Source organism: Lepus europaeus, chromosome 9, assembly GCF_033115175.1.
Source record: "Lepus europaeus isolate LE1 chromosome 9, mLepTim1.pri, whole genome shotgun sequence".
Classification (NCBI taxonomy): domain Eukaryota; kingdom Metazoa; phylum Chordata; class Mammalia; order Lagomorpha; family Leporidae; genus Lepus; species Lepus europaeus.
This window is the reverse complement of record NC_084835.1, coordinates 72,124,598-72,147,343: the sequence shown is the minus strand read 5'-3', so window position 1 is coordinate 72,147,343 and position 22,746 is coordinate 72,124,598. Positions and strand designations below refer to the sequence as shown.

Genomic DNA, 22,746 nt, shown 5'->3' with positions numbered 1-22,746 from the left:
CCTCCCCCACCACTCCTCTCTTCAGGTAATCCCCAGCCCACTGTCTGCTCATAATGTGTATTTCTCTGAGTGGGGCAACCCATTTTCGCATATGTATGTGTGTCCACTTTCTCACCCTTTGAAACAATTTTATCACTTTGCACACCTTATACGTGTCTATACTTCAAATGGCTTGTCTTTTGTGCAAGAGCCCGGAGATTAATACACCTCTTGCCCACATCACTGGCACCCAAGGTCAGGTGCTTCTCTGAAAGAGACAAGCTCCAAGTGCCCATGTAACTCTTACCAGGCCCCTCAGGGCTGCTGGGGACTTCCCTTGGCACCAGGCATGCAGGGATGCCCCGGGTGGAGCAACCCCTTCTGTACCAGGAAGTCTCTCACAGAAATAATGGCATGAGCTTTCCTCTATCAGAGGCTGGATTCTGGGCGAGCCTCAAGGAACCTTTTCCCCTTTCAGTCTGAGGGCTAGTTTGGGCCAGATGATTTGTATTTTGCTAATTAGAATCTCTGCCCATGACTATTGCCCCAACGTGTAATTCGGCCAGGCCTGCAGCCCACGTCTGCTGAGCCCAAAGCCCAGTTTCCTTCCTAGGTGTTTCCCTTGAAACCTGAAGGGACCAGCTCATGAGATGAGAACTCAAAAACAAAGCAAAGCCAACACAAAGAACAGGAGCAGCAGCAAAGACACAGGACAAAACCGCTGCAGCAGACCCTGCAGAAGCTGGCCTCAGGGTTCCTGCCTTCTGGCCCTCAGGGCCTGCCACCGTGGAAGAGGGAACACCTTGACCCTAGTGCGATTCTCAGATACCGCTGCTCCTTCTGCAGCTGCGCTCCATGCGCCTGCGCAGAAAACTAACTTCCTGCCACAAAAAACGAACGACAAATGATCTTACTGGGCAGTGGCCCAGCCTGCCCCTTTGCTTGCTGTGCGACTTTTTGGGAAATCAGGGCCAAGCCTTTGGGGTGTGTCTTAATGACACCTGCAGGTGCCTCCTATTGCCACGTGTGGGGTGTCAGGGTCAGTGATGAGGAACCTGCCAGTCATCTTGCTCAGCCGCCTCCTACGCCACAGCACCCATCCCCCACCCAATCTGGATGGCGCCAGGGCTGGCGCAGGGGAGGTGGGCAGGTACTGAGAGACCTGAGCCTGGATCAAGGTGCAGCTATTTTAGACTAGGCCTCCATCTTGTAACTTGGGCCTGACCGGGCCCTGAACCCTAAGCCAAAAGCGTCTAAAAGAAAATAAAACTCCCCTTGCGCCAGCGCCGTGGCTCACTAGGCTAATCCTCCGCCTGCGGCGCCAGCACCCCGGGTTCTAGTCCCGATCGGGGCGCCGGATTCTATTCAGGTTGTTCCTCTTCCAGTCCAGCTCTCTGCTGTGGCCTGAGAAGGCAGTGGAGGATGGCCCAAGTGCTTGGGCCCTGCACCCACATGGGAGACCAGGAGGAAGAGCTTGTCTCCTGGCTTTGGATCGGCGTAGCGCGCCGGCTGAAGCAGCCATTTGGGGGGTGAACCAACAGAAGGAAGATGTTTTTCTCTAACTCTGCCTGTCAAAAAAAAAATTAAAACAAAAACAAAAACAAAAAAAACTCCCTTTGGGATAAACTCTCCTAGCAACAGCCAATTAGCAGAGAGCAGGGAAGTTCCAGGTGTCTTTTCAGGCAGTTAAGGTGATTGATAACATCCCCAAACCCTACAGTTTGGCTAAAGTATAGGGTCCGAGCCACTAGGGTGTTCGTGCTAATCATAAAACAACAAGTATAAATTTAAAATATGAGCCTATCAGATGCTGTACAGCCGAACTTGTTTGTTCAACTGTATAAAAACCCTAACGACCTTACTGTAGGGGCCACCGATCCAGCCCAGCTGCACCTGGTGCGGATGTCGGTCCAAACTCGAGTTTGAAATAAAACTCTTGTGCTTACATCAGCCTTGGCTCCTGGGGGTCTTAATTGGTGGGAAGCGGATGCTTCAGGTACAACAGTACCATGGTGGCGGTGCTTGGGACCTCTGTGGTCACGGGCTGTCCATGCCCCTCAGGTGAGAGCAGAGCCTTTAGATGTACAATAACTTCTAGCAACTTGCAAATAACGCCTAGGGCAGGGAGCATGCATGGCACGGATCAAGAGAGGCCAGCAGCCAGTTTCCCCTTCCCTGCACTGGGGTAAGGATCAGCCTTGGTAAGGAGGAGAGGCGAGAAGAGCTGTGACAGGGTGGTGTAAATGGGAATGCAGGACACAGACCTCATGGGTTGTTACTATCCCAGTAGCTTCAGCTCATCCTCTGCTAGGCAACCAGCCGTGAAGGCCACCGACAAGGTCAAAGGCAGCTGGTTTTATCCAGAGGGCTGCGGAGGTCCTGGACTGCATCCGTCTTCTGAAGTACATGCTGTGAAGGGCATGCTGGCACCTGCTCCCTTCTGTCCCTGGTCATAAGCATCCCTCGCTAATCTGCTTGCCTACGCGTCCCCTTCCAGCACCATCCTTATCTGGAGCAGCTCCTCTTTGTTGCCAGCTGGTAACTCTGAGTGCCTGTGTGGGTTTTAGGACCAGCTCCCGAGTACATGGGAGCCCCTATAATCTGCTTCGTCCTGGTTCCCATCCCAACCCTCTTCTGCTGCTGCTAAAACAACTGGCACACACAGGCCTGTAAGGTGGAAGTTCCTACCATGCCTCAGGGTGCCCTTAGCTAAGCCAGACCCCTAACTGTAATGTCAAGTTCAAATGGGGGGGGGGGCAGGGGCTTCCTCTTATCATGGGAAAGCAGGAGAGATGGATAACAGGAAACGAAGAACAGGAGACAAACCCCACTGCCAGCTGGGCTAGCCAGGAGCTTGACGTCCCAGGAAGCTGCTGAGAAGTTGCACCGTGCACTTCAGCCTGCACCAAGGGCGACCCTCTTCACGGGAACACTCAGACCTTAGGGATGATATTTTCTGTTGACAGCACTGCAGTTATTTTCCAGAGTAGCATCAGAGATACCTTCTATTGCTAAATTACTGATTAATTAGCAAAAGCCTTTTGAGCAAAGGATGGTGTAACCGGTATGTGTGTGCTGTGCCATCTGTGTGTATTCATGGAGACTTGAGTACAACAGAAAGTTCTAGTCCCCCCCCCCCCCCATGAAACTCTCAATTCTCATCTTATCAGGGACTCAGTGTAGTGTAAAATGAACCACACATTCAAGATTTATGAGGAATCAAACTGCTGGCAGTGGAATGGTACACTTTACATTCTGGGAGCATCGAAGGCTTTATGAGAAAGGGAGGGGAAGCCATTTCCAGCACACAGTACTCGCTCAGTAATTTGGGACAGTAATTGCTCCTTGCTCCGAAACTGATGAACAGGGGTGTTCCAATTTTGCCTCTGCTTTCCATTCTCGGGCATGCAATGTGCCAGAATTCCTACACTGAGGAATCAAGTTATATTGTTTAGCAAATGAAGAAATTGGACACATGATGCAGCTGTCACTTCCCACCACTGCTATTATAAATGAACCACAACAGATCGCAAATAGCTAAGCTAATCTTGGGCTCAAGGGACAAAGCTGGAAGCATTGCAATAACTGACCTCAAAACACACTCCAAGTCTATAGTAGCCAAAGCAACAAACAGACTGGTAAAACAGAAGAGAGAGCCCAGAAATATATCTTTGCATCTACAGCCAATTGATCCTCAACAAAGACGCCAAAGACATGCATTGGGGAAAGCACAGTTTCTGCAACAAATAATGCTGGGTAAAGTGGGTATCTGTGTGCAAAAAAATTAAACTAGACCCCTGCCTCTCACTGTGTATGAGGATCAACTCAAAACGGATCAAATATCTAAAGGTAAGACCTGAAACTATGAGAATACTAGAAGAAAACACAGGGGAGGCACTTCAAGACACTGCAACAGGCAATACGTTTTTGGACAAGGTTCCCAAAGCATAGGCAACAAAAGCAAAAAGACACAAATGGGACTGTATCAAGCTAAGAAGCTTCTGTACAGCAAGGGAAACAGTCAACAATAACAGATAGTAGACAGAGTGGGAGAAAATATTTGCAAGCTATTCATCCAACAAAAGATTAGCATCCAGAATATACAAGGAACTCAAAAGCTCAACAGCAAATAAATAATCCAATTTTAACATGGACAAATGGTCAGAATAGATCTCTCTCTAAAGGAAAAACTGGAGGGAACTTTAAAAAAGTGTGCACAGATTTCAACATTTTTTACACCTAAATAAACTTATCTTTTACTTCTATTTTTCCATATACCTTCTGAAGTGCCCTCATGCATGTATTAAAGTATCACCATAACCCGTACAGATGTAAGATTATTGTGTCAACTGAAAAACGTTTTTGCTTTGGATTTCCCTGTTGGAGGGCAAGCTGGTGGAAAGGACTGGGACTTGGGTTTACACATTTAAAAACTGGAAATTTTGCCTGTGTGAAATAAGATACTGGTCATGGGCTTGGACTGGGCACCTGCACGAGGCCAACAGACCAAAGCAATACAGAAGTCAATCTCAGTAACTGAGCACTGGCCCCTTTGCAGGAGGCCCTGTAGCCAATTAACTACTTAAGCTACAAACAGCTCTTGAAACTGTAACCAGGAGGCTGGTTGATGGACTTAGCCTGAGCCAAGTAAGTGGTTTTCTGTGTGCGTTCTGGTTTTTTCTAGTTTCCGTGTAGGCTGTGGGACCCCACGGTCGGCTGGGATTCTCACAACCGGCTCTAGTGCTGGGAAATGTCCTATTCGTAAGTTGCATTTTGTTTGCTTTTGCTTAAGTCCACTCTCCTAAATTTCACCCATCTGAGGAATGTCCTTTTAACCCCCGAGAAAATCCTGCAGGTGTCAGTGACAACAAAGCAAACTCACAGGGTGCAGGAGGGAGAAGCCGGCCGGCTGGACTTCTCCACGCAGAGCTTGGGACGCTCTTCCAACAGTGCAGTCTGGGCTTGGCATTTGTTTGGAGTCCTCCGAGGGTGAGAATTTCACAACCCTGGCTCTGTCTGTGCCCCGGCACCAGTTCCTCCTCTAAGGCGTTCTGTCGGCCCTGGTGGGAGCCACACACGCATCAGGTGATGTGAGCTCGGCTAGATCAGCCTGGATCACAGTGGATCTCACGCAGCTGCTTCTGTCTAGAGAGCACGGGCACACCTGGGTGGATTTGTATTATTGGCATCAGGGGCTCAGGCCAGTTTAAAGTGATTGAGTGTAAATGGATGTAAAGTTTTGGGCAACAATTTGACTAACAACATTAAAGCATTCATGTCCTTCGACCCAGTAACTTACTTCTAAGGATTTATCTTAAGAAAATAAATACATGTATATCCCAGGACATCTTCATTGTAGTGCTGCTTATAAGTGCAAATATGGAAACAAGGTAATTTGCTAATAAATGCAGGGTAGTGAAATGCATTATGGTAAATTCATCTGATGGACTAGACTGTTCTTCAAGGGCCCGAGAAACACAATCCAATTTTTTAAATTTATATTTTATGTACTTGAATGGCAGAGTTACAGAGAGGAGACAGGAGGGGGATGGAGAAGAGGAGGGGGAGGGGGAAGAGGAAGGGGAGGGAGGGAGAGGGGGAGAGGAGGAGAGGGAGGGGCAGTGAGCATGAGAAAATCTTCCTTCTGCTGGTTCACTCCTTAAATGGTTCAATCAGCTGGGGCTGAGCCAGGCTGAAGCCAGGAGGTCAGAGCTTCTTCCTGGTCTCCCATGTGGGTGCAGGGGCCCAAGCACTTGGGCCACCTTCTGCTGCTTTCCCAGGTGCATTAGCAGGGAGCTGGATCAGAAGAGGAGCATCCAGGTCTCAAACTGGTGCTCATATGGGATGCCAGAGTCCCAGGTGGAGGTTTAAGCAGCTTTGCCACAAAGCTGGCTCCCACATATAGTTTTTTTTTTTTTCTTTAAAGTTTTATTTATTTATTCGAAAGGCAGAGTTGCAGAGAGGCACAGGCAGAGAGAGAGAGAGAGAGAGAGAGAGAGAGGTCTTCCATCCAGTGGTTCACTCTACAAATGGCCACAATGGTCAGAGCAGGGCCAATCCAAAGCCAGGAGCCTGGATCTTTTTCTGGGTCTCCCACGTGGGTGCAGGGGCCCTTGGACTTGGGCCATCTTGTACTGCTTTCCCAGGCCATAGCAGAGAGCTGGATCGGAAGTGGAGCAGACAGGTCTCTAAAGGGTACCCATATGGGATGCTGGCACTGCAGGCGGTGGCTTTACCCACTACGCCACAGCACTGGCCTCCCCAATATAGTTTTAAAGACCATATAAAAACAAAGTGTATGGCATAATCATTGATTTTGTAAGGTAATACGTGTGAATTTAAAGACTAATGGGAAAATAAACGCAAACAGATTTATGAGTGACTTGCTGTCTTTTCTTCATATTCAACTTTTCCATTTACATTCCATAAAACAAACGTATTTACAAAATCACTCCACACCTATGCTGGCTCTAAGTCACCATTCCTCAGAAAGAATTGGGCCTTTCCGGGGCTAGCACCGACCCACTAGTTGTTGGGAGGCGTGAGCAGAGGGCTGGGGAATGGACAGAGAGAGGGTTAAAGTGGTTGGCAGGGCACAAGCTGGGCTTTGGGGTTTTGCTGTGCGCCCCACGGTGGGTAGGAGAGGCTGGAGTTCAATTTCTCTGTGGGGAAGCGAGACACCTGGCTGTCCAGTGAGAGGGAAAGTTGGTGTGGTTTGCCCAGTGCTTCTGTCCTCTGACATGTGGTTATTGTGAGTGTGGCAAAAGCCTGGCAACTGAGTACTGAGGAATGAACGGGATCAACAAGTCCCCGGAGAGGCTGAAGGCCACAGGCCGCTGGCCGCTGGAGACACCAGGGCCACACAGTTACCCGGTGCCCTGTATGTGCCTGTTGCTGGGAGAAGCATTCTTCCAGGCCCCACTCCACTGGGCCAAAATGGCACCGATGGTGGACCTCCATGGAACTGGACACTGTGGTTGACCAACAATCCTGCCCTCCTCTGGGGTCAGCCCCATGCGTGAGAGCAGTGACAACGTTTGTGTGGCGTTTTGCAGCTTGCACATCATTTCCACGATGCTAGGTTGGGGAGCTCCCAGCATTCTTTTCTGAGAACTCACATTTACAGTCTGAGGACGGCTACACAGAAGGCTTCCTGTCTCCTCACCTACAGCTCCATCTGGGACTCTCTGCTGCTTTCTGGTGGCTGGTATTCAACAAAGGCAGATGGCTGGCTGTACTTCAAGTGACTACAATATGGCGGCATGATGCAGGGAACCGCTGGGATTAGTGAGTGAAGAAGTCACTTCTCCTTTATGAGGAATCTAGGAAGAGCTAGCAAATAGTTCACACCAATGAATAACCCCATAGTTCTGCAGGGTTAACAGCAGGGCCCCAGAAGCAATGCCCATTGCTTTAAGTTGGATCTGCTAGACAGGTAAAACGGGTGATCCTCATGCAGACTCAGTAGTCACCTGCGGAATTATTCATTTGAAAAATTGAGGGGCTGGAGCTGTGGCATAGCAGGTAAAGCCACCGCCTGCACTGCCAGCATCCTGTATGGGCACCGGTTTGAGTCCTGGCTGCCCCACTTCCAATCCAGCTCTCTTCCTGGCCTGGGAAACAGTAGAGGATGGCCCAAGTCCTTGGGCCCCTGCACCCATGTGGGAGACCAGGAAGAATCTCTAGGCTCCTGACTCCTGGCTCCTGACTCCTGGCTCCTGGCTCCTGGCTCCTGGCTCCCAGCATTTGGCCTGGTCCAAGCATAGCCATTGCAGACATTTAGGAGTAAGACAGTAGGTGAGAATTCTCTATCTCTGCTTCTCTGTCTCTCCCTTTCAAAACAAAGCAAAAACAGTAACAGTCCATGGAAAAATATAAATAGAATATTGCACACACATAGGGGGTCTTCAAATTTGTCTTTTGAAAAAAGTTTGCATGAATTTCCAAAATTTTTGCATCAAAACAAACTCACACTGACTTCTTATAACATTTAAGCAGGCTCTACTTTGAGGTACTAAGGACGGTAAGGTGGCCGGCGCCGCGGCTCACTCGGCTCATCCTCCGCCTGTGGCGCTGGCACCCCGGGTTCTAGTCCCGGTTGGGGCACTGGTTCTATCCTGGTTGCTCCTCTTCCAGTCCAGCTCTCTGCTGTGGCTGGGGAAGGCAATGGAGGATGGCCCAAGTGCTTGGGCCCTGCACCCGCATGGGATACTAGGAGAAAGCACCTGGCTCCTGGCTTTGGATCAGCGAGATGCGCCGGCTGTAGTGGCCATTTGTGGGGTGAACCAACAGAAGGAAGACGTTTCTCTCTCTCTCTCACTGTCTAACTCTGCCTGTCAAAAAAAAAAAAAGAACGGTAATGCATCAGTTTGAAAAGAAAACCTCAGCCAGCATTGTGGTGTAGTGGGTTATGCTACCACCTGCAATGCCGGATCCCATGTGGATGCTGATTTGGGTCCCAGCTGCTCCGCTTCCAATCCGGCTTCTTGCTAATACATGTGGGAAAGTGGAGGATGGCCCAGGTACCTGCCACCCATATGGGAGACCTGGGGGTGGCTCTTGGGTTCTGGCTTTGGCCTGGCCCAGCCCTGGCTGTTGCAGCCATTTGGGGAGTGGACCAGCAGATGGGAAATCCCTCTCTTTGATATGTCTGTCTTTCTCTCTCTCTAACTGCCTTTCAAATAAATAAACAGATATTTAAAAGAAGAAGAAGAAGAAGAAGGAGAAGAAGGAGAAGAAGAAACTCCTGACTCCAGATCTGCACAGCTCCAGCTGTTGTGGCCAATTGAGGAGTGAACCAGCGGATGGAAGACCTCTCTCTCTCTCTCTCTCTCTCTCTCTCTGCCTCTCCTTCTCTCTCTGTGTAACTCTTTCAAATAAATAAATATTTTTTAAAAAAGGAAGAAAAATTGAGGTTTTCAGGAAGCACCTGACCCAGGGTCAAACTCTGACTTACCATAGCATCCCTAGGGAGCCCCACTCAGCCTGTGTTGGGTAATTCCTGATCCAGGGCCTCGCTGTCTCTCCAAGAAAACATCCCCGTCAGGCATCAGTGGGAAGGTCTGAAAAGCATGCTGGGCTGATGGGAAGGTGACTCAGGTGCAGAGGCGGAGGGCAGGCAGCTGAAGGTCGCCATGTGACCCCTCTGCCTGATCTTCAGACTTTCTCCTATGTGGATGACGTAGAGATGCTCACACAGCCTTCCTTGTTAGGGAAGGCGATGCCAGCTAACACTATTGCTCTACTATATCATCCTCGCTGACGTCTGTCAGCTTGCCATGCCAAGCTTCAGGCCTCACTCGTGTAGCCAGCTCAGCTCTTCTGGGGGACAGTTTGTGCACTCAAAGAACCCATCAGCACAATCTAGGCCTGGTGGGTAGCAGACTGGGTGCCTAACTCAGCTTTTGGTTAGTTTCACTGAAATACCAGAGAGGAGCTTCGAGGGAAGGAGAAGGCTCGTTTTGGTCCGCGGGACCAGGGGCCCCATTAGTCTGGGGGCCGGGTGGAAGCTGGAATTGGTAGAGTGTGTGCAGAGCAAGGATCACGTGGTGAGCCAGGAAGCAGAGCGGGACACAGGAGGCAGCACACGTGGCTCGTATGACCAACCCTCTCATGAGAGCTCCCTTGGAGGGCCAGCACCCACACACTTGCCACCTCTCAGAGGCCAGCATGACATGCAGTCTCTACTCTGATCTATCAACTATTCACACAGGACTTTTGGATTTAAATGTCTCCATGGATTTTGGGAGCCAAGTCCTGCTCAATCATTAAGGCGGGGGGAGACTGGGACTGGGAAGCCAATGGACCTCAGGAATTAACAGGTTCATCAGCTCTGCCTGCTAATCAACAGTTTATGACTATTGGAATGCACCATCCTTAAAGGCAGGAATCACATCTTTTTATGCACTATTTCCAACACTGAGCAGACACAGAACCACACCAGTACATGCTCTGTAACTGTAGAAAACTGTGTTGTAGGAGCACATGGAGTAGCTGCTGAAGAATCAATACTAGGACCAACAACCATTAAGCCACCGGCTTCATGCTAATAAAACATCATAATCTACAGAGTGCCCTCATTTGTTTCATCCCATCAATTAGAATCCCATAACATTTGTAAAGGTATCATATTTTTAAAGTGCTTGAGAAGATATTTAATTTTTTAACAAGTGGGAAATAATGCTCTTTAATGGACGTTTTCAGTGGAAAATAATATTACCACATTTTGTGCATTTTGGAATAACAACTTGTTCTTCAAGAAAAGGGATTTTTATATAAAATACATACGTAGCACTGCATGCTAGAATGGTGGGTATATGTGATTGGAATTCAAAACGAGGTTGGCTGTTACGCCCATCCAGGGGATGTCTTGAGTCAGGAAGCATCTCCCATAGGGGAGAGAGGCACGCCGGGGAACTGGTGCTTTTCAACGTAAATTTCCTTGTGGTGTAATAGGCTCACGTTAGTGGTCAGGGCAGCCACTCAGACTGACAGGCCCCTGGACTTCCGAGGCTTCTGTGACAGGGACAGGGATGTGGTTGACTTGAATGTTCTTCAGACAGCCAAAAAAGGATCTCCACACCGGCAGCTTCAGGGGCTGCAAATGGGCTGGAAGAGAAGAGAGAGAGCCCCTCAGTGGATGGCTCTGTGAAAGGAAGCGCTGTGGGGAAAACCGGCAGGAGGATCGGTGGGCGTGGATGAGCCGGAAGATTCCTTACAGTTTCTGTGCAGCGCTGCACTGTAACTCCGCCCCCTTACAGCACTTGCATTTTCCTGTGATGCACCCACCTGTGTCTCCATCCAGGACCAGGAGGGAGGAGATGCCGGTATGGAAGTTAAGCTCCATGTGGAGGCACCGTGAAACTCCCAGAAGGGCTCACGTACGCTGAAGCCTATCCCAGTTCCACCCCGTTTGGTATCATGCCTACCCAGCACAAGGACTGTTACCCGTGGGAGGGGCCCTTTTGCCTTCTGGCTTCTTGCTCTTGCTGTTGGTCCTTCTCTGGCCTCCCCTCATGCTCTCTCTCATAGGCAAGCTCTGGGGCCCACTGAGGGCAGGCATCTCTCTGTGTGGGGCGGCCCACACTCACGTGTGAATGCATATGCACTCTAACTTTTAAATGAATCCTGGGGGCCCGTGCTGTGAAATAGTGGGTAAAGCTGCTGCCTGCAGTGCCAGCATCCTATTCAGGTCCCAGCTGCTCAACTTCCAATGCAGCTCTCTGCTATGGCTTGGGAAAGCAGTAGAAGATGGCCCAAGTCCTTGGGCCCCTGCACCCACATGGGAGACCCAGAAGAACCTCCTGGCTCCTGGCTTTGGATCGGCACAGGTCCGGCCATTGTGGCCATCTGGGGAGTGAACCAGTGGATGGAAGACCTCTCTCTCTCTCTCTTTCTCTGTTTCTGCCTCTCTCTAACTCTGTCTTTCAAATAAGTAAATAAATAAAAATACATAAAAATAAATCCTGTTCTCATTTGTGCACAGTATTTATGCCTCTGCTTTGAATTCTTATCTTGGTCGGGTGGGGTGAGGGGGCAAGAACTTGGAATAAAACTTATAAAATTTGAGATGCATACGCCCTAACAAAGGCATCCTGGATTTCAAGCTAGCCTTATTGGAAAGCACTAAAGGGACCTCAGGTCTCAGCAGCCCGCCCCCTTCACTTCCGCCTCTTGAAGCACCTGCCTGCCGCTCCACCTGCTGTGACAAATCAGCAAAAAGGCATCTTCAACTTCTGCGAGGAGATTTCTCAGTCTGAATCAATACCTAATAACTGAGCTCCGGTGCTTTTTATGGGTCCTTAAAGACCTATAAAATTAACTACCAGACCATTGGAAGGCACATAAAACAATGAAGAATGAAAAGGTTCTTTCTGGGCAAAATTCCAGGCTTGAACTGGCCTCCATGTCTACCCACCCAACTTTCCCACTCTGGGCCCACAAAGCCTAATAACTCAGCAGTAAAACTAAGTGCTGGAGAGGGGAGACCAGCTTCGCAGCCCCTTTCCTGGCTCTTTGCTGATTTCAGGCTTCTAGGTTAATGCACTCTCTTAGGAGAGGCTTATAAATTTTAGGTTGAGGAAGCAGCAGTAATGTGGCTTGGGCTGCCTTCAAATGGGCTCACTGCTGGCAACTGTGTTTCTCCATGTGCAGGAGAAAAAGGCCTCACCATCTCTACCACCCAGGCAAGGGCTGCCCTGCTAATAACCCATGGGCTGGGCCATCAGGTTTGCTGGGTTAAGAAGAAGACATTAAGAGCTGATGTGGGAGGCAACATGAGCTTAGAAGAACTAAGGACCAGGGTTACCTGGGACACCTCCGATGTGCAGTGGCTTGTGCATGCTGGCCGGTGGGAAGGTGAGCCGCCCGGCTGTGGAGCTGCTGTCTGCATCCAGCTGCAGGTGCAGGGTGTGATGTTTCATGGTGACTGGGGGAGGGGGAGAAAGCTGGTTAGGTCTCTTGCCTGAGGACAGTCCTTCACACTGGTTAATGTGTCAACACTGGCTTCCTTTTAACTCGGTCCTACAGAGCCATGGGTGCTCTGCCTGCAGGTGTCAGCCTCTCTGAAAGTCACCTAACTTCCTGTGAACATCAGCTGTGTTTGGCGCTTCCACATGCATTACCAAACTGAACCCTTAAAATGAATCTGAACCCAAGGTAATTTCTCTCACTCCCACTCCCAGGGCCACACACTGGGATTCACAGAGCAGTCTCTGTTAGAGAGATGGGCGTTCAGGTGCTGTCTCCTGTCTCCAGGGCCATGTCTATTTCATAACAGCTCAACTACTCTCTAAGAAGACATTGAGGGGCCGGTGCTGTGGTGTGGTGGGTAAAGCCACCACCTGCAGTGCCGGCATCCCATATGGGTGCTGGGTTCAAGATCTGGCGGCTCCACTTCCGATCCAGCTCTCTGCTATGGCCTAGGAAAGCAGTGGAAGATGGCCCAAGTCCTTGGGCCCCTGCACCGACATGGGAGACCTGGAAGATGTTCCAGGTTCCTGGCTTTGGATTGGCCTAGCTCCAGCCATTGCGACCAATTGAGGAGTGAACCAGTGGATGGAAGACTTCTCTTTCTCTCTCTCTCTGCCTCTGCCTCTCTGTAACTCTGCCATTCAAATAAATAACTCTTAAAAAAAAAAAAAAAGACGACATTGACAGGTTGGTGCTGTGGTGTAGTAGGTTAAACATCAGCTTGTGGCACTGGCATCCCATATGGGTACCAGTTCAAGTCCCAGCTGCTCCACTTCCAGTCCAGCATCCCTGCTGATGGCCTGAGAAAGTAGTGGAAGATGGCCCAAGTGGTTGTGCCCCTGCACCCACGCGGGAGACCCGGAAGAAGCTCCTGGTTTCTGGCTTCAGATTGGCTCTGCTTTGGCCATCGTAGCCATTTGGGGAATGAACCAGCGGATGAAAGACCTCTCTTTCTGTCTCTCCCATCTCAAGTAAATAAATAAATCTCTCTCTAAAAAAAAGACATTGATTTCTAAAAACTGATGCCAAAGACAGTCTCTCTTGACCCTCAGCACAGAATTCCTCCCACGTTAACGATCTTAGCTAATTGTGGTGCAGTTAGCTTACAAATTAACCAAAAAGAGAGCACTTTTTACAACAGGTGTTTTAGCCTATATGCATTCATATACTGTAAACTAATATTGACAAGGTATTAACAAAACAACAGATTTGAGGGGTATGCGTGTTCTCTACTCATTCGGTAGTCTAGTAGTTTGCATCAACACCAAATGATTGTTGAAAATTTTAACCATTAAGGCTTAACAGCATCCTTAACTACACAACAGGAGGAGTGGATCCTTATGGAACATTTACCATGTATCTGTGCTGAGCAGTTTGCACACATCATCATTTTGTGGATGGGGAAACTGAAGTTCAAGGGCAATTGCATTCAATGCTTGCCCACGGTCACCAGGGCAAGGGATGGGAGTGAGATTTGACCCCCTATTGTTTCTGACTTCAGAGCCAAAATCTGAATCACAGTCATGTTCCATTAAAAACTAGCACGGCTAATCAGTGTGCTAGGCCATAAATTCCTCTCCCCTAAGCCAGACCCCCAAAATACAAGCCAAAAGCAAACCCCCCATGAAGAACAAAAAAGCAAAGTTCAAGTCTGTTCTGGAGAACTGGAGGCAGCAGCCATGCATGACCTCAACATGACAGGTTGAAACTGGGCACGCTGATCTGGCGGACTGACCCTGGGCAGCCATGCCAGTGGATGTCCTGAGGCTGCATTTGGGATACCGAAGCCCAGGTGGCAGGAAGTCCGCCTCCGTGTATGAACAACAGGCTGCTGGATATCATACCTGCCACAGAGTGCCACTGTCCATCACACAGAGACTGCTTTGGTGTGACCGATGTTGAGATCGCACTTGCTCCGCTGTCCACAGAGGCCGTGACCTGGAACACACACGCATTTTCCCGTTTCCTCCAGAAAGGAAGGTGGAGCCAGCTTTCCCCGAGCATCCTCCCTTCACACCCCTGGTCCCACCAACACCTGGGGAGTACATTGGATCCTGGCCTCCTGACTCCCACACCAGGTGGCCCCCAGGGTTTCCAAAGCTGATGAAGAACTCCTCTACTGCACCCCTTCCAGGCTACCAAGTACAAACGAGGTTCATACCTGAAGTTGAGGCCAAAAGCAATAAGCCTTTCCCTCCTCGTCTGGCCTCCTGCCCCTCAGCCCCACTCCAAGTTTACAGACTAACGCTGTAGATCTTCCTTAGCATTGAGTAAGACGCAAGGATATGTGGTTCTCTTTAGAAGGACACGTGAAATTCAGAAAGCAAAAATGCTGCTGGAGGCCTCCACCTGCTGCAGGGGCCAGCCAGTTGCAATCACCCCCTGCGGGGGGGCACAGTGGGAGGGGTCTCCATCAAGACAGGAGACAAGCTGACAGAATGTGACTGCGCCTGCCTGCTGCAGAATCCCACCTCCCTGCTCCCCAGAGCGGGGTCTCCACTGGGATTTTCCATGGGTTGAGTTAAGGTGAATGAACTGAGGACTAAAATAAGCACATTTATAAATAATTTACATCTAATTTGCATGTAGCTGGAGGGTGCAGCCTACTTGCAGGCATTTTTGAGCTGAGCAATGTCCCTGCCGTTTGGAAGGTCATGGGGTCTGGGCTTTGTTTTCTCGAGGTTATTTCCTTCTAGAAACTCTCCCTGGAACCCCTCCTCTGCAAAGCCAGCCTCCTCTCACCCACCGGCAAGTGGGCGGCTTCTCTGTGCTTCCAGGGATCCGCTCAGACTGAAAGGCTACAGTTTCAGTAAGAAGCCTCCTAAGAACTTGGGCCATTTCATTTTCCTCTGAGATTTCCCCCCTCACAGCTGATGAACTGTGGCTGGATGGCTATGGAGTAAAATGGCGCATCATCAGCCTTCGACTGGAGGCCTTCACTCAGACAGGCTTCCTGGAAGAATTTTGTTTTAAAGAGATTTCCCTGAGAAGGAGAGAGCTGTGCTCAGGAGGCGGAGAGTGTGACATTGACCTGGGTCTGTGAGGAATGGGGAGAAAGAGGCAGCACAAGATTAAACCGAAGAAGGAACTCAAGAAAACCCAAGGAAGTGGGTGCAGAGACCAGGCCCAGCTGGGCTGCAGGGACCACAGAGGCTGGGGAGTTGTACAGAGAGAAGGGAATCGGAGCTGTCACATGGTGTAGACGGATGATGAGAAAATCTATTTCGTTAATTCTGGTCCTATCCTTATGAATGAAGGTAGTGCTATGGTGAAGGGGACAGGGAGGGGGGGAAAAACGAATACTGACTGAATACAGTTAGACCCATATCTGTGGGGCCCACACCTATGGCTATAACAAACTGCAGATGAAAATATTTGAAAAAAATACTGTGTCTGTATTGAACAAAAATATCATATCTATATAGATTTTTTTTCTTGTCATTGTTTTCCTAACAATACAACAGGATCTTCAAAAAGTTCATGGGAAAATGTGTATCATAAACAAACCACATGTGGATTTCAAAACTTTTTGTACCAAAGTAGACTTATGTTTAAATTCTATATTTCCCACAAACTCTTTGAAGTCCCCTCTTATGACAAATATTTATACGGCATTTTCATTGTATTAAGTATTAGAAGTAATTTAAAGATGATTGAAAGTATACAGGAGAGGGGCCGGCACTGTGGCATGGTGGTTAAAGTTGTCGCCTGCAGTGCCGTCATCCCATATGGGTGCTGGTTCCAGTCCTGGATGCTCCATTTCCAATCCAGCTCTCTGTCTCTCTCTCTCTCTCTGTCTCTCTCTCTCTCTCTCTTTTTTTTTTTTTTGACAGGCAGAGTTAGACAGTGAGAGAGAGAGACAGAGAGAAAGGTCTTCCTGTCCGTTGGTTCACCCCCTAAATGGCTGCTATGGCCAGCGCACTGCAGCCGGCGTGCTGTGCCGATCTGAAGCCAGAAGCCAGGTGCTTCCTCCTGGTCTCCCATGTGGGTGCAGGGCCCAAGCACTTGGGCCATCCTCCACTGCCTTCCCAGGCCACAGCAGAGAGCTGGACTGGAAGAGGAGCAACCAGGACAGAACCGGCGCCCCAACCAGGACTAGAACCCGATGTATCAGCGCCGCAGGTGGAGGATTAGCCTAGTGAGCCTCGGCGCCGACCCCGATCCAGTTCTCTGCTATGGCCTGGGAAAGCAGTGGAAGATGGCCCAAGTCCTTGGGCCCCCGCACCCACATGGGAGACCAGGCAGAAGCTCTTGGATCCTGGCTTCAGATCGACGCAGCTCCAGCAGTTGCAGTCATTTGGGGAGTGAACCAGCAGATGGAAGACCTTTCTCTCTCTCTCCTCTCTGTCTCTCTTTCTGCCTCTATGTAACTCTGCCTTTCAAATAAATAAATAAATCTTTAAAAACAAAGAAAGTATATGGAAGAATGTATATAGGTTATATGAGAATGTTGCAGCATTTTTTATGAGAGACTTAGGCATCCTTGGGTCTTGGGATCTAAAGGGGGTCCTAGAACCAATTCCCTCACAGATACTGAGGGCCAACTGTATATGGCACAGTCTCCAATCTGACAAAAGCCTTAGGATAGATGAATTATTATCCACATTTTACAGGTAGCAAAACTAAATCTAACCAAGTTTAAGTAACTTCCTAGGGGCATTTAACCTGATGGTGCAGCTAGAATTCAGACCAACTTGTTTGTGTTTCTCTGATTTTAAAGATGACAAACAGAAAATGATGGTAATACTGCATGCTGAAGAAAAATGGCAAGTTAACCCAAAGCCAGGTCTCTTACACACAAGTTGGGATTTCACTTTCCACCATAATTTATCTACTAGGGTCTCCAGAAATGGCATCTGCCTTCCATGCACCTGCCCCGTCACCTGCTACGCACCTGTCCTGCCTCCATATAGACACTCAGGTGTTGCCCGGGTTGACTTCCGACGTGTATTAAGATTCCAGTGAGACTTCTGGGGCGAATGCTGAAAGCGAGCTTAAACTCTGGCCCCAGTGACACAGAGTTGGCTTTCAAAAGGAAAAAATACAGTTACAGCATCGTAATGAAAGAAAAAGAATGGAATTCTTAAGACTCAAAGACAAACTCTACCACACTATTCCTTACCCAGGACAACATGAGCTCCTCCTCCTTGGGAAAAATAAATGCCTTCCTCCAAAGAGCCACCCAAGCAGGGAGACACCCCGACGTTTGCAGAAGGGGTGCCCAAGGGCTTTAAGTCCAGCTGGAAATTCTTTAGGCATCCTACGAAGCTTTTTTGGGGGAGGCTCTGTAACCAAGCAGAAAAGAAAGAGCTCATGACCCACAACTCCCAGAAATGCAGCGGCCAAGGTGAAGGACATTGCACCTTATCAGCACAAGGGGGACGGTAGATGGGGACTGACCCTCCTGCCTCAAGGAGTCAGGTGGGTTTGACAATTCCTTTGGCACAATGCTAAATGAACCTGCATCGCTGATGTCTGACAGGTGGATGAAGTTTGAAGGTGCTGCCAAACCAACTGGTGTGCACGTAGCTGAAAGGTTTAACCTGACCCTGGTCCACAGCCAGAGCTGCCGCAGGGGGAATTTCCACCTTATTGTTCACAGATTGTCTCTTTGTGGCTCCAAACTACCTTTTAGGGTTTCATGAGCCCGTCTGATAAGGCAAGGCAGCTGACTGAATAAAGAGGCCCAAATGTTCCAAAACTAATAGAGCAAAAATCCAACCAACCAAACAAAAAAAATCCCTGCATCATTGGGTTCAGCACATGACCAACAAATCACTACTGCAAGCGTATCACCAGGGGTCCGACAATGAGCCCCCTGCCAGCTCCTCACCTGGGCCGCTGGGCCTGGCTTCTGGAGCTCTGAGACCCTTATGTTATACACCAGATGTTCTCCATGTGGGCACTTTCCTGGGGAGAAGGACTGTAGCTCTCATAAAATTCTCAAGTTTAAGAACAAAATTATTAAACTCAATAAAATCCCTAAATTTCCTTCTAGAATAAATGCTTTGAGGACCCTGGAATCCTGCAAGGCAGAGGCAAAACAGGGTAATTGCAAAGGATATTGGCCACACATGTTTCACAACCCTAATTTAAAAATCCAAAATGCTCCAATATCTGAAACTTTGAGCACTGATATGCCAGCATAAGGAAAAAATTCTATACCTGACTTCATGTGTTGGGCCACAGGCAAAACACAGGTGCACTAAAAATATTTATAAAATTACCTTTGGGCTATGTGTGTGAGGGTATATGAAACATAAATGAATTTTGTATTTATACTTGAGTCCCATCCCCAAGATATTACTTATGTATACAGAACTCTTCCAAAATCTGAAAAAAATTGAAATCTGAGACACTCTAGTCTCAAGCATTTTAGATGAGGGATACTCAACCTGTATTACAGATGTGTGTGGTGTCAGCATCAATGATAAACCAGGGATTGGGTGCCTTAGGACATTCTTAGTTTCTCAATATTTGCAAAGCTGTGTAATGGAGAGCCTGCATAGGAAACCAGGCCCAGACTCTCCAGGACAGAGCAGCATCTGACACTGAAGCCCGAATCCACAACTGTAGTTCTGGTATTCAGGGGCAGGGACTGAGCCACTGGCTGGGGAGAAGGCTGATCCCATGGTTTAGACTCTCAGGTGGAAGGAAGGCTACAAAAAGGACGTTGGCTTGTAAAGAATACTGGAACTGGGGTGCTACTCATTGCTCCAGATGTTGGGGTACTGGCTATGACTGAGGTATCGTAACAATTTATCCAGGTCAAAACAATGCCCAGATTGTGCCTTGGAAGAGCTGCTCCATCCTGTGATTTCTCTGGGATAAAAACAGGCACAGAGGTAGAGGAAGGGCAAACCTGAGGATGTTGCTTAGCAATTAATATGGTGTATACAGACACATATTACACCGTACACACTGTGAATTTGTTATGAGAGGGGTCTTCAGACATTTGTACTACGAAAAAACTATGCATGGATTCCAAATATTTTTGTGCCAAAATACACTTTTCATCCCATTTCCGTGAACTTTTTGAGGTACTCTCATATATTCATAGTGTACATATGAAAGCTACTCTATAGATAACAAAGCAAAGTAATACTTGCTGGAGTTATGGCTCAAACTCCAGTGCCAAACTCCAGCGGGCCATGCTGAGCCCTGTGGAGGGGCTGAACACCTAGATTATGGGATAGGGGACAAGGTCTACTTTCTGTCCCTTTCCAGGCCCAGTTGAGTCTGTGCCCTCCCCTCCCCCACAGCCAGCAAATGTCACATCAGAATGGTCTCCATCTCTGCTGGAAAGGGGCAAAAATCAACTCAGGCAGAGGACAGTTCCTACACCTGGGCCGGTGACCGGACCATTCTCTTTGTGGGAGGAGAAGGCCTATCTGGGAGGAGAAAGACAGATGCCTGAGGTCACCCAGGTAATCCAGGTGCGGATAGAGCCCTGGCAGGGAGGGAGGGGAGGCAGAGGGGGAGGGCAGTCCCAGAGCTCATCCTGGCTGTAGCTCCATCAGAGTCCCTGAACTTGACATGCCTTTCCCTTGGCCCAGTGTTCCCAAGTGTGTTTCTTCAGATAATTTTATTCTTTCAGACCCTGGCGTGTATACAGTTATGAAGTTCTTCCTTGTTCAAGTCTCTTTCGAGCTTTCTGAGTAGGTCAAGGAACAATGTTAGCCTCTGTCTCTCTGCCTTTCAAATAAATAAAATCAACTTAAAAAACAGAAGTGAAGGAAGCCAGGGAGAAGCCCTGTATCACTCCAGCAGGGTTTGTATCTCAAGCTGCACCTTGCAAACACAGGCTTGGGAATGTGGTCTGGGTGCCTTCTTCTGGGGTTTGTGAACATGAACAGTAATTAGGTATTTTAAAAAGCATCCAAAATATTTTGAGGTTCTCAGAGAGCTCACATAACTGTAATGGTTACAGTATAAGGTGAGTTATTTTTATCTTGGGCTCTGAAGGGTGACCTCTCACCTTGGGTTTTCCGGATGAAGATGCTCCCATGTAAACCAAGGCTCTGACACTGACAGTGGAATTTCCAGGCAGTCTTCCTTCCCGTGCCTTCAGGCCATCCACAACCAAGCGTCCCTTACTTCCATCTTGCCCAAACACCACCTGCAAAGGAAGAAAATAAGTGGATCTGATTTTCACCTTTGACAACTGCGGCTGCATTTGGTGTGTGGTTTCAGGAACATTTTTGAAAAATATTTTTCTGCCCCTTTTTCTCCTGCTATCATCACTGGCACTTTGTGAGATTAAGTTAGCTACTGAACAAGCTGAGCTCAAAAGGGAGCTCAAGAATGAACTAATACAAAAATGCCATTGATCTGGAAATTTATGCAAAACATAAACAATCAATGGCACCTAAGTAAGCAAACATTTGGCAAGAAAGGGGGGAGGAGCACAGTGGTGGGTGCAGAGCTGAGAGGAGGGGGAGTCAGATGAGTGGACTTCTAAAAGTTCTTGGGAAAACAGAACAAAAAGGTAAGTTTATTTTGGTGCACAAATATGTTTGAAATCCATGCATAGTTTTTTTTTTTTTTTACAGTATGTATTTTCCACAAACTTTTTGAAGATTCATCATTTGCATGGATTTCAAAATTTTTTGCACCCAAATAAACTTATCTTTTCATTCCATTTCCCATGAACTTAAAAAAAGTTCATTTATTTGAGAGGAAGAGGGAAAGAGAGGGAAGGACAGAGACACAGACACAGAGTTCCCCAGAAGCTGGCAACAGCTGGGGTTGAGCCAGGCCAAAGCCAGGATCCAGGAACTCAATCCAAGTCTCCCACGTGGGTGTCAGGGACTCAGTACTTGATTAATCACCTCCTGCCTCCCATGGTTCTCACCAGCAGGCAGTGAGCAGCCGGAGCCGAGCACGGAACCCAGGCAATCCAGTGGGGAATGTGGGCATCTTAATCAGCACCTTACCCTGCAGACAACACATCTGTGCCTCCAGGAACTTTCTGAAATCCCCTCAGAGCAGGACACACAAGAGAGTGCACAATGGCTGCTTCTTTCCTAACAGGAGGAGTAAGTGGCTTACACTCCTTGCTGCAAGTTAGGATCCCTGGGATCTAGATGGTTCCTGCCCTGTCAGGGCTACTCCCTGGTGAAACCATTCACTGGTGACTCCCCAGCACGTATGTCCAGAGCGAAGAGGCCCTGGGCCGCCACTGTCTGCTGGCACACAGGTTGCAATGTCTGGTGGCCCTGGATGGGAAGGTGCTCCCAGATCTCCTGTTGTCCCCAGCTCAAAACTGCTCTCTCCCCAGCCACTTCCACCTCCTCTCCATCTACCCCACCTCAGTAAGCTCCCAACTACCAGCCCTGCTGCCGGCCCCAAGCTCTGAGATGCGACCGGGGCTCCTCTCTTTCTCTCCACAAAGCAGGGAGCTTCCCTCTGCTCTTCCCACTTCTACTTTAACCCTGGTGCAGTCTTCGCAGCTAAAGACAGGTTAAAAAAACCCAAATCCATTCATGTTAGAGTTTAAGACCCTTTAAAAGCTGCAGGGACACCTGGAATAAAATCCCAAGTCCTTAGCTGGGCCTCCAAAGCTTGAACGACCTGGGCCCTTTTCTCTCTAATCCCATTTCTGCTCCCTCCATGTTCTGCTCACTCAGCTAATTCCCACCTCAGGGGCTCCGTATCTGCTATTCCCTGTGCCTGGAACAGCTTCCCTCCCCTTCACAGGAAGCCAGCTCCTGTTGGAGCCCCCCACCCCGACTACGGTATCTACAGTCTCCCTGCTTCGCCATTTCCTCATCTTGCCCTCGCGTTTTCTCAAAGCACTCATTGGTATCTGATGTTACACTGGGGAGGCTTTGCTTATATTCTCTGGGGTAGCCGCTCACGGAATATTTGCTGAATGACTAAGTGAATGCAACTCGTCAAGCCACTTAAGTTTTCTGAGTTCTAGTTCCTTTCTTCAGGAAAAAGGAAAACAGAGCAGGCATTTAGCCGAGTGGTGAAGATGCTGCTTAGGACACCCGAGTCCTGTAGCAGAGAGTCTGGGTCCACTTCCCAGCGCTGCTCCTGATTCCAACTTCCTGCCAGCGCTGACCGGGGGAGGCAGCCGTGATGGGTCAAGTGCTTGGCTTCCTGCCACCCGTGCGGGAGACCTGGATTGTGTTCCCAGCTCTTGGTTCCAGCCCTGGCCATTGTGGGCATTTGGGGAGAGACCCAGCAGATGGAAGCTCTCTGTTTTTCTTTGTGCATCTCAGGTTTAAAAAAAAGTTTGTTTGGCCTTACCTTGTGTTTCTTTCTTTTCTTTTTTTTAAGATTTTATTT

General features: G+C 48.8%; 1 protein-coding gene across 1 annotated transcript in view; it reads right to left on the bottom strand.

The window, feature by feature from the left end:
* Positions 1-10,132: 10,132 nt before the first annotated feature.
* LOC133767194 (laminin subunit alpha-3-like) overlaps positions 10,133-22,746 on the bottom strand; it is a 70,395-nt gene continuing 57,781 nt past the window's right edge. Inside the window, exons 33-38 of the mRNA XM_062201478.1 lie at positions 20,429-20,569; positions 17,573-17,735; positions 17,345-17,475; positions 14,295-14,388; positions 12,287-12,406; positions 10,133-10,587 (exon numbers count right to left, since the gene is read on the bottom strand). Of these exons, the coding sequence (XP_062057462.1) occupies positions 10,442-10,587; positions 12,287-12,406; positions 14,295-14,388; positions 17,345-17,475; positions 17,573-17,735; positions 20,429-20,569 (795 nt within the window). The 3' untranslated portion in view covers positions 10,133-10,441. The remainder of the gene's footprint in view (positions 10,588-12,286; positions 12,407-14,294; positions 14,389-17,344; positions 17,476-17,572; positions 17,736-20,428; positions 20,570-22,746) is intronic.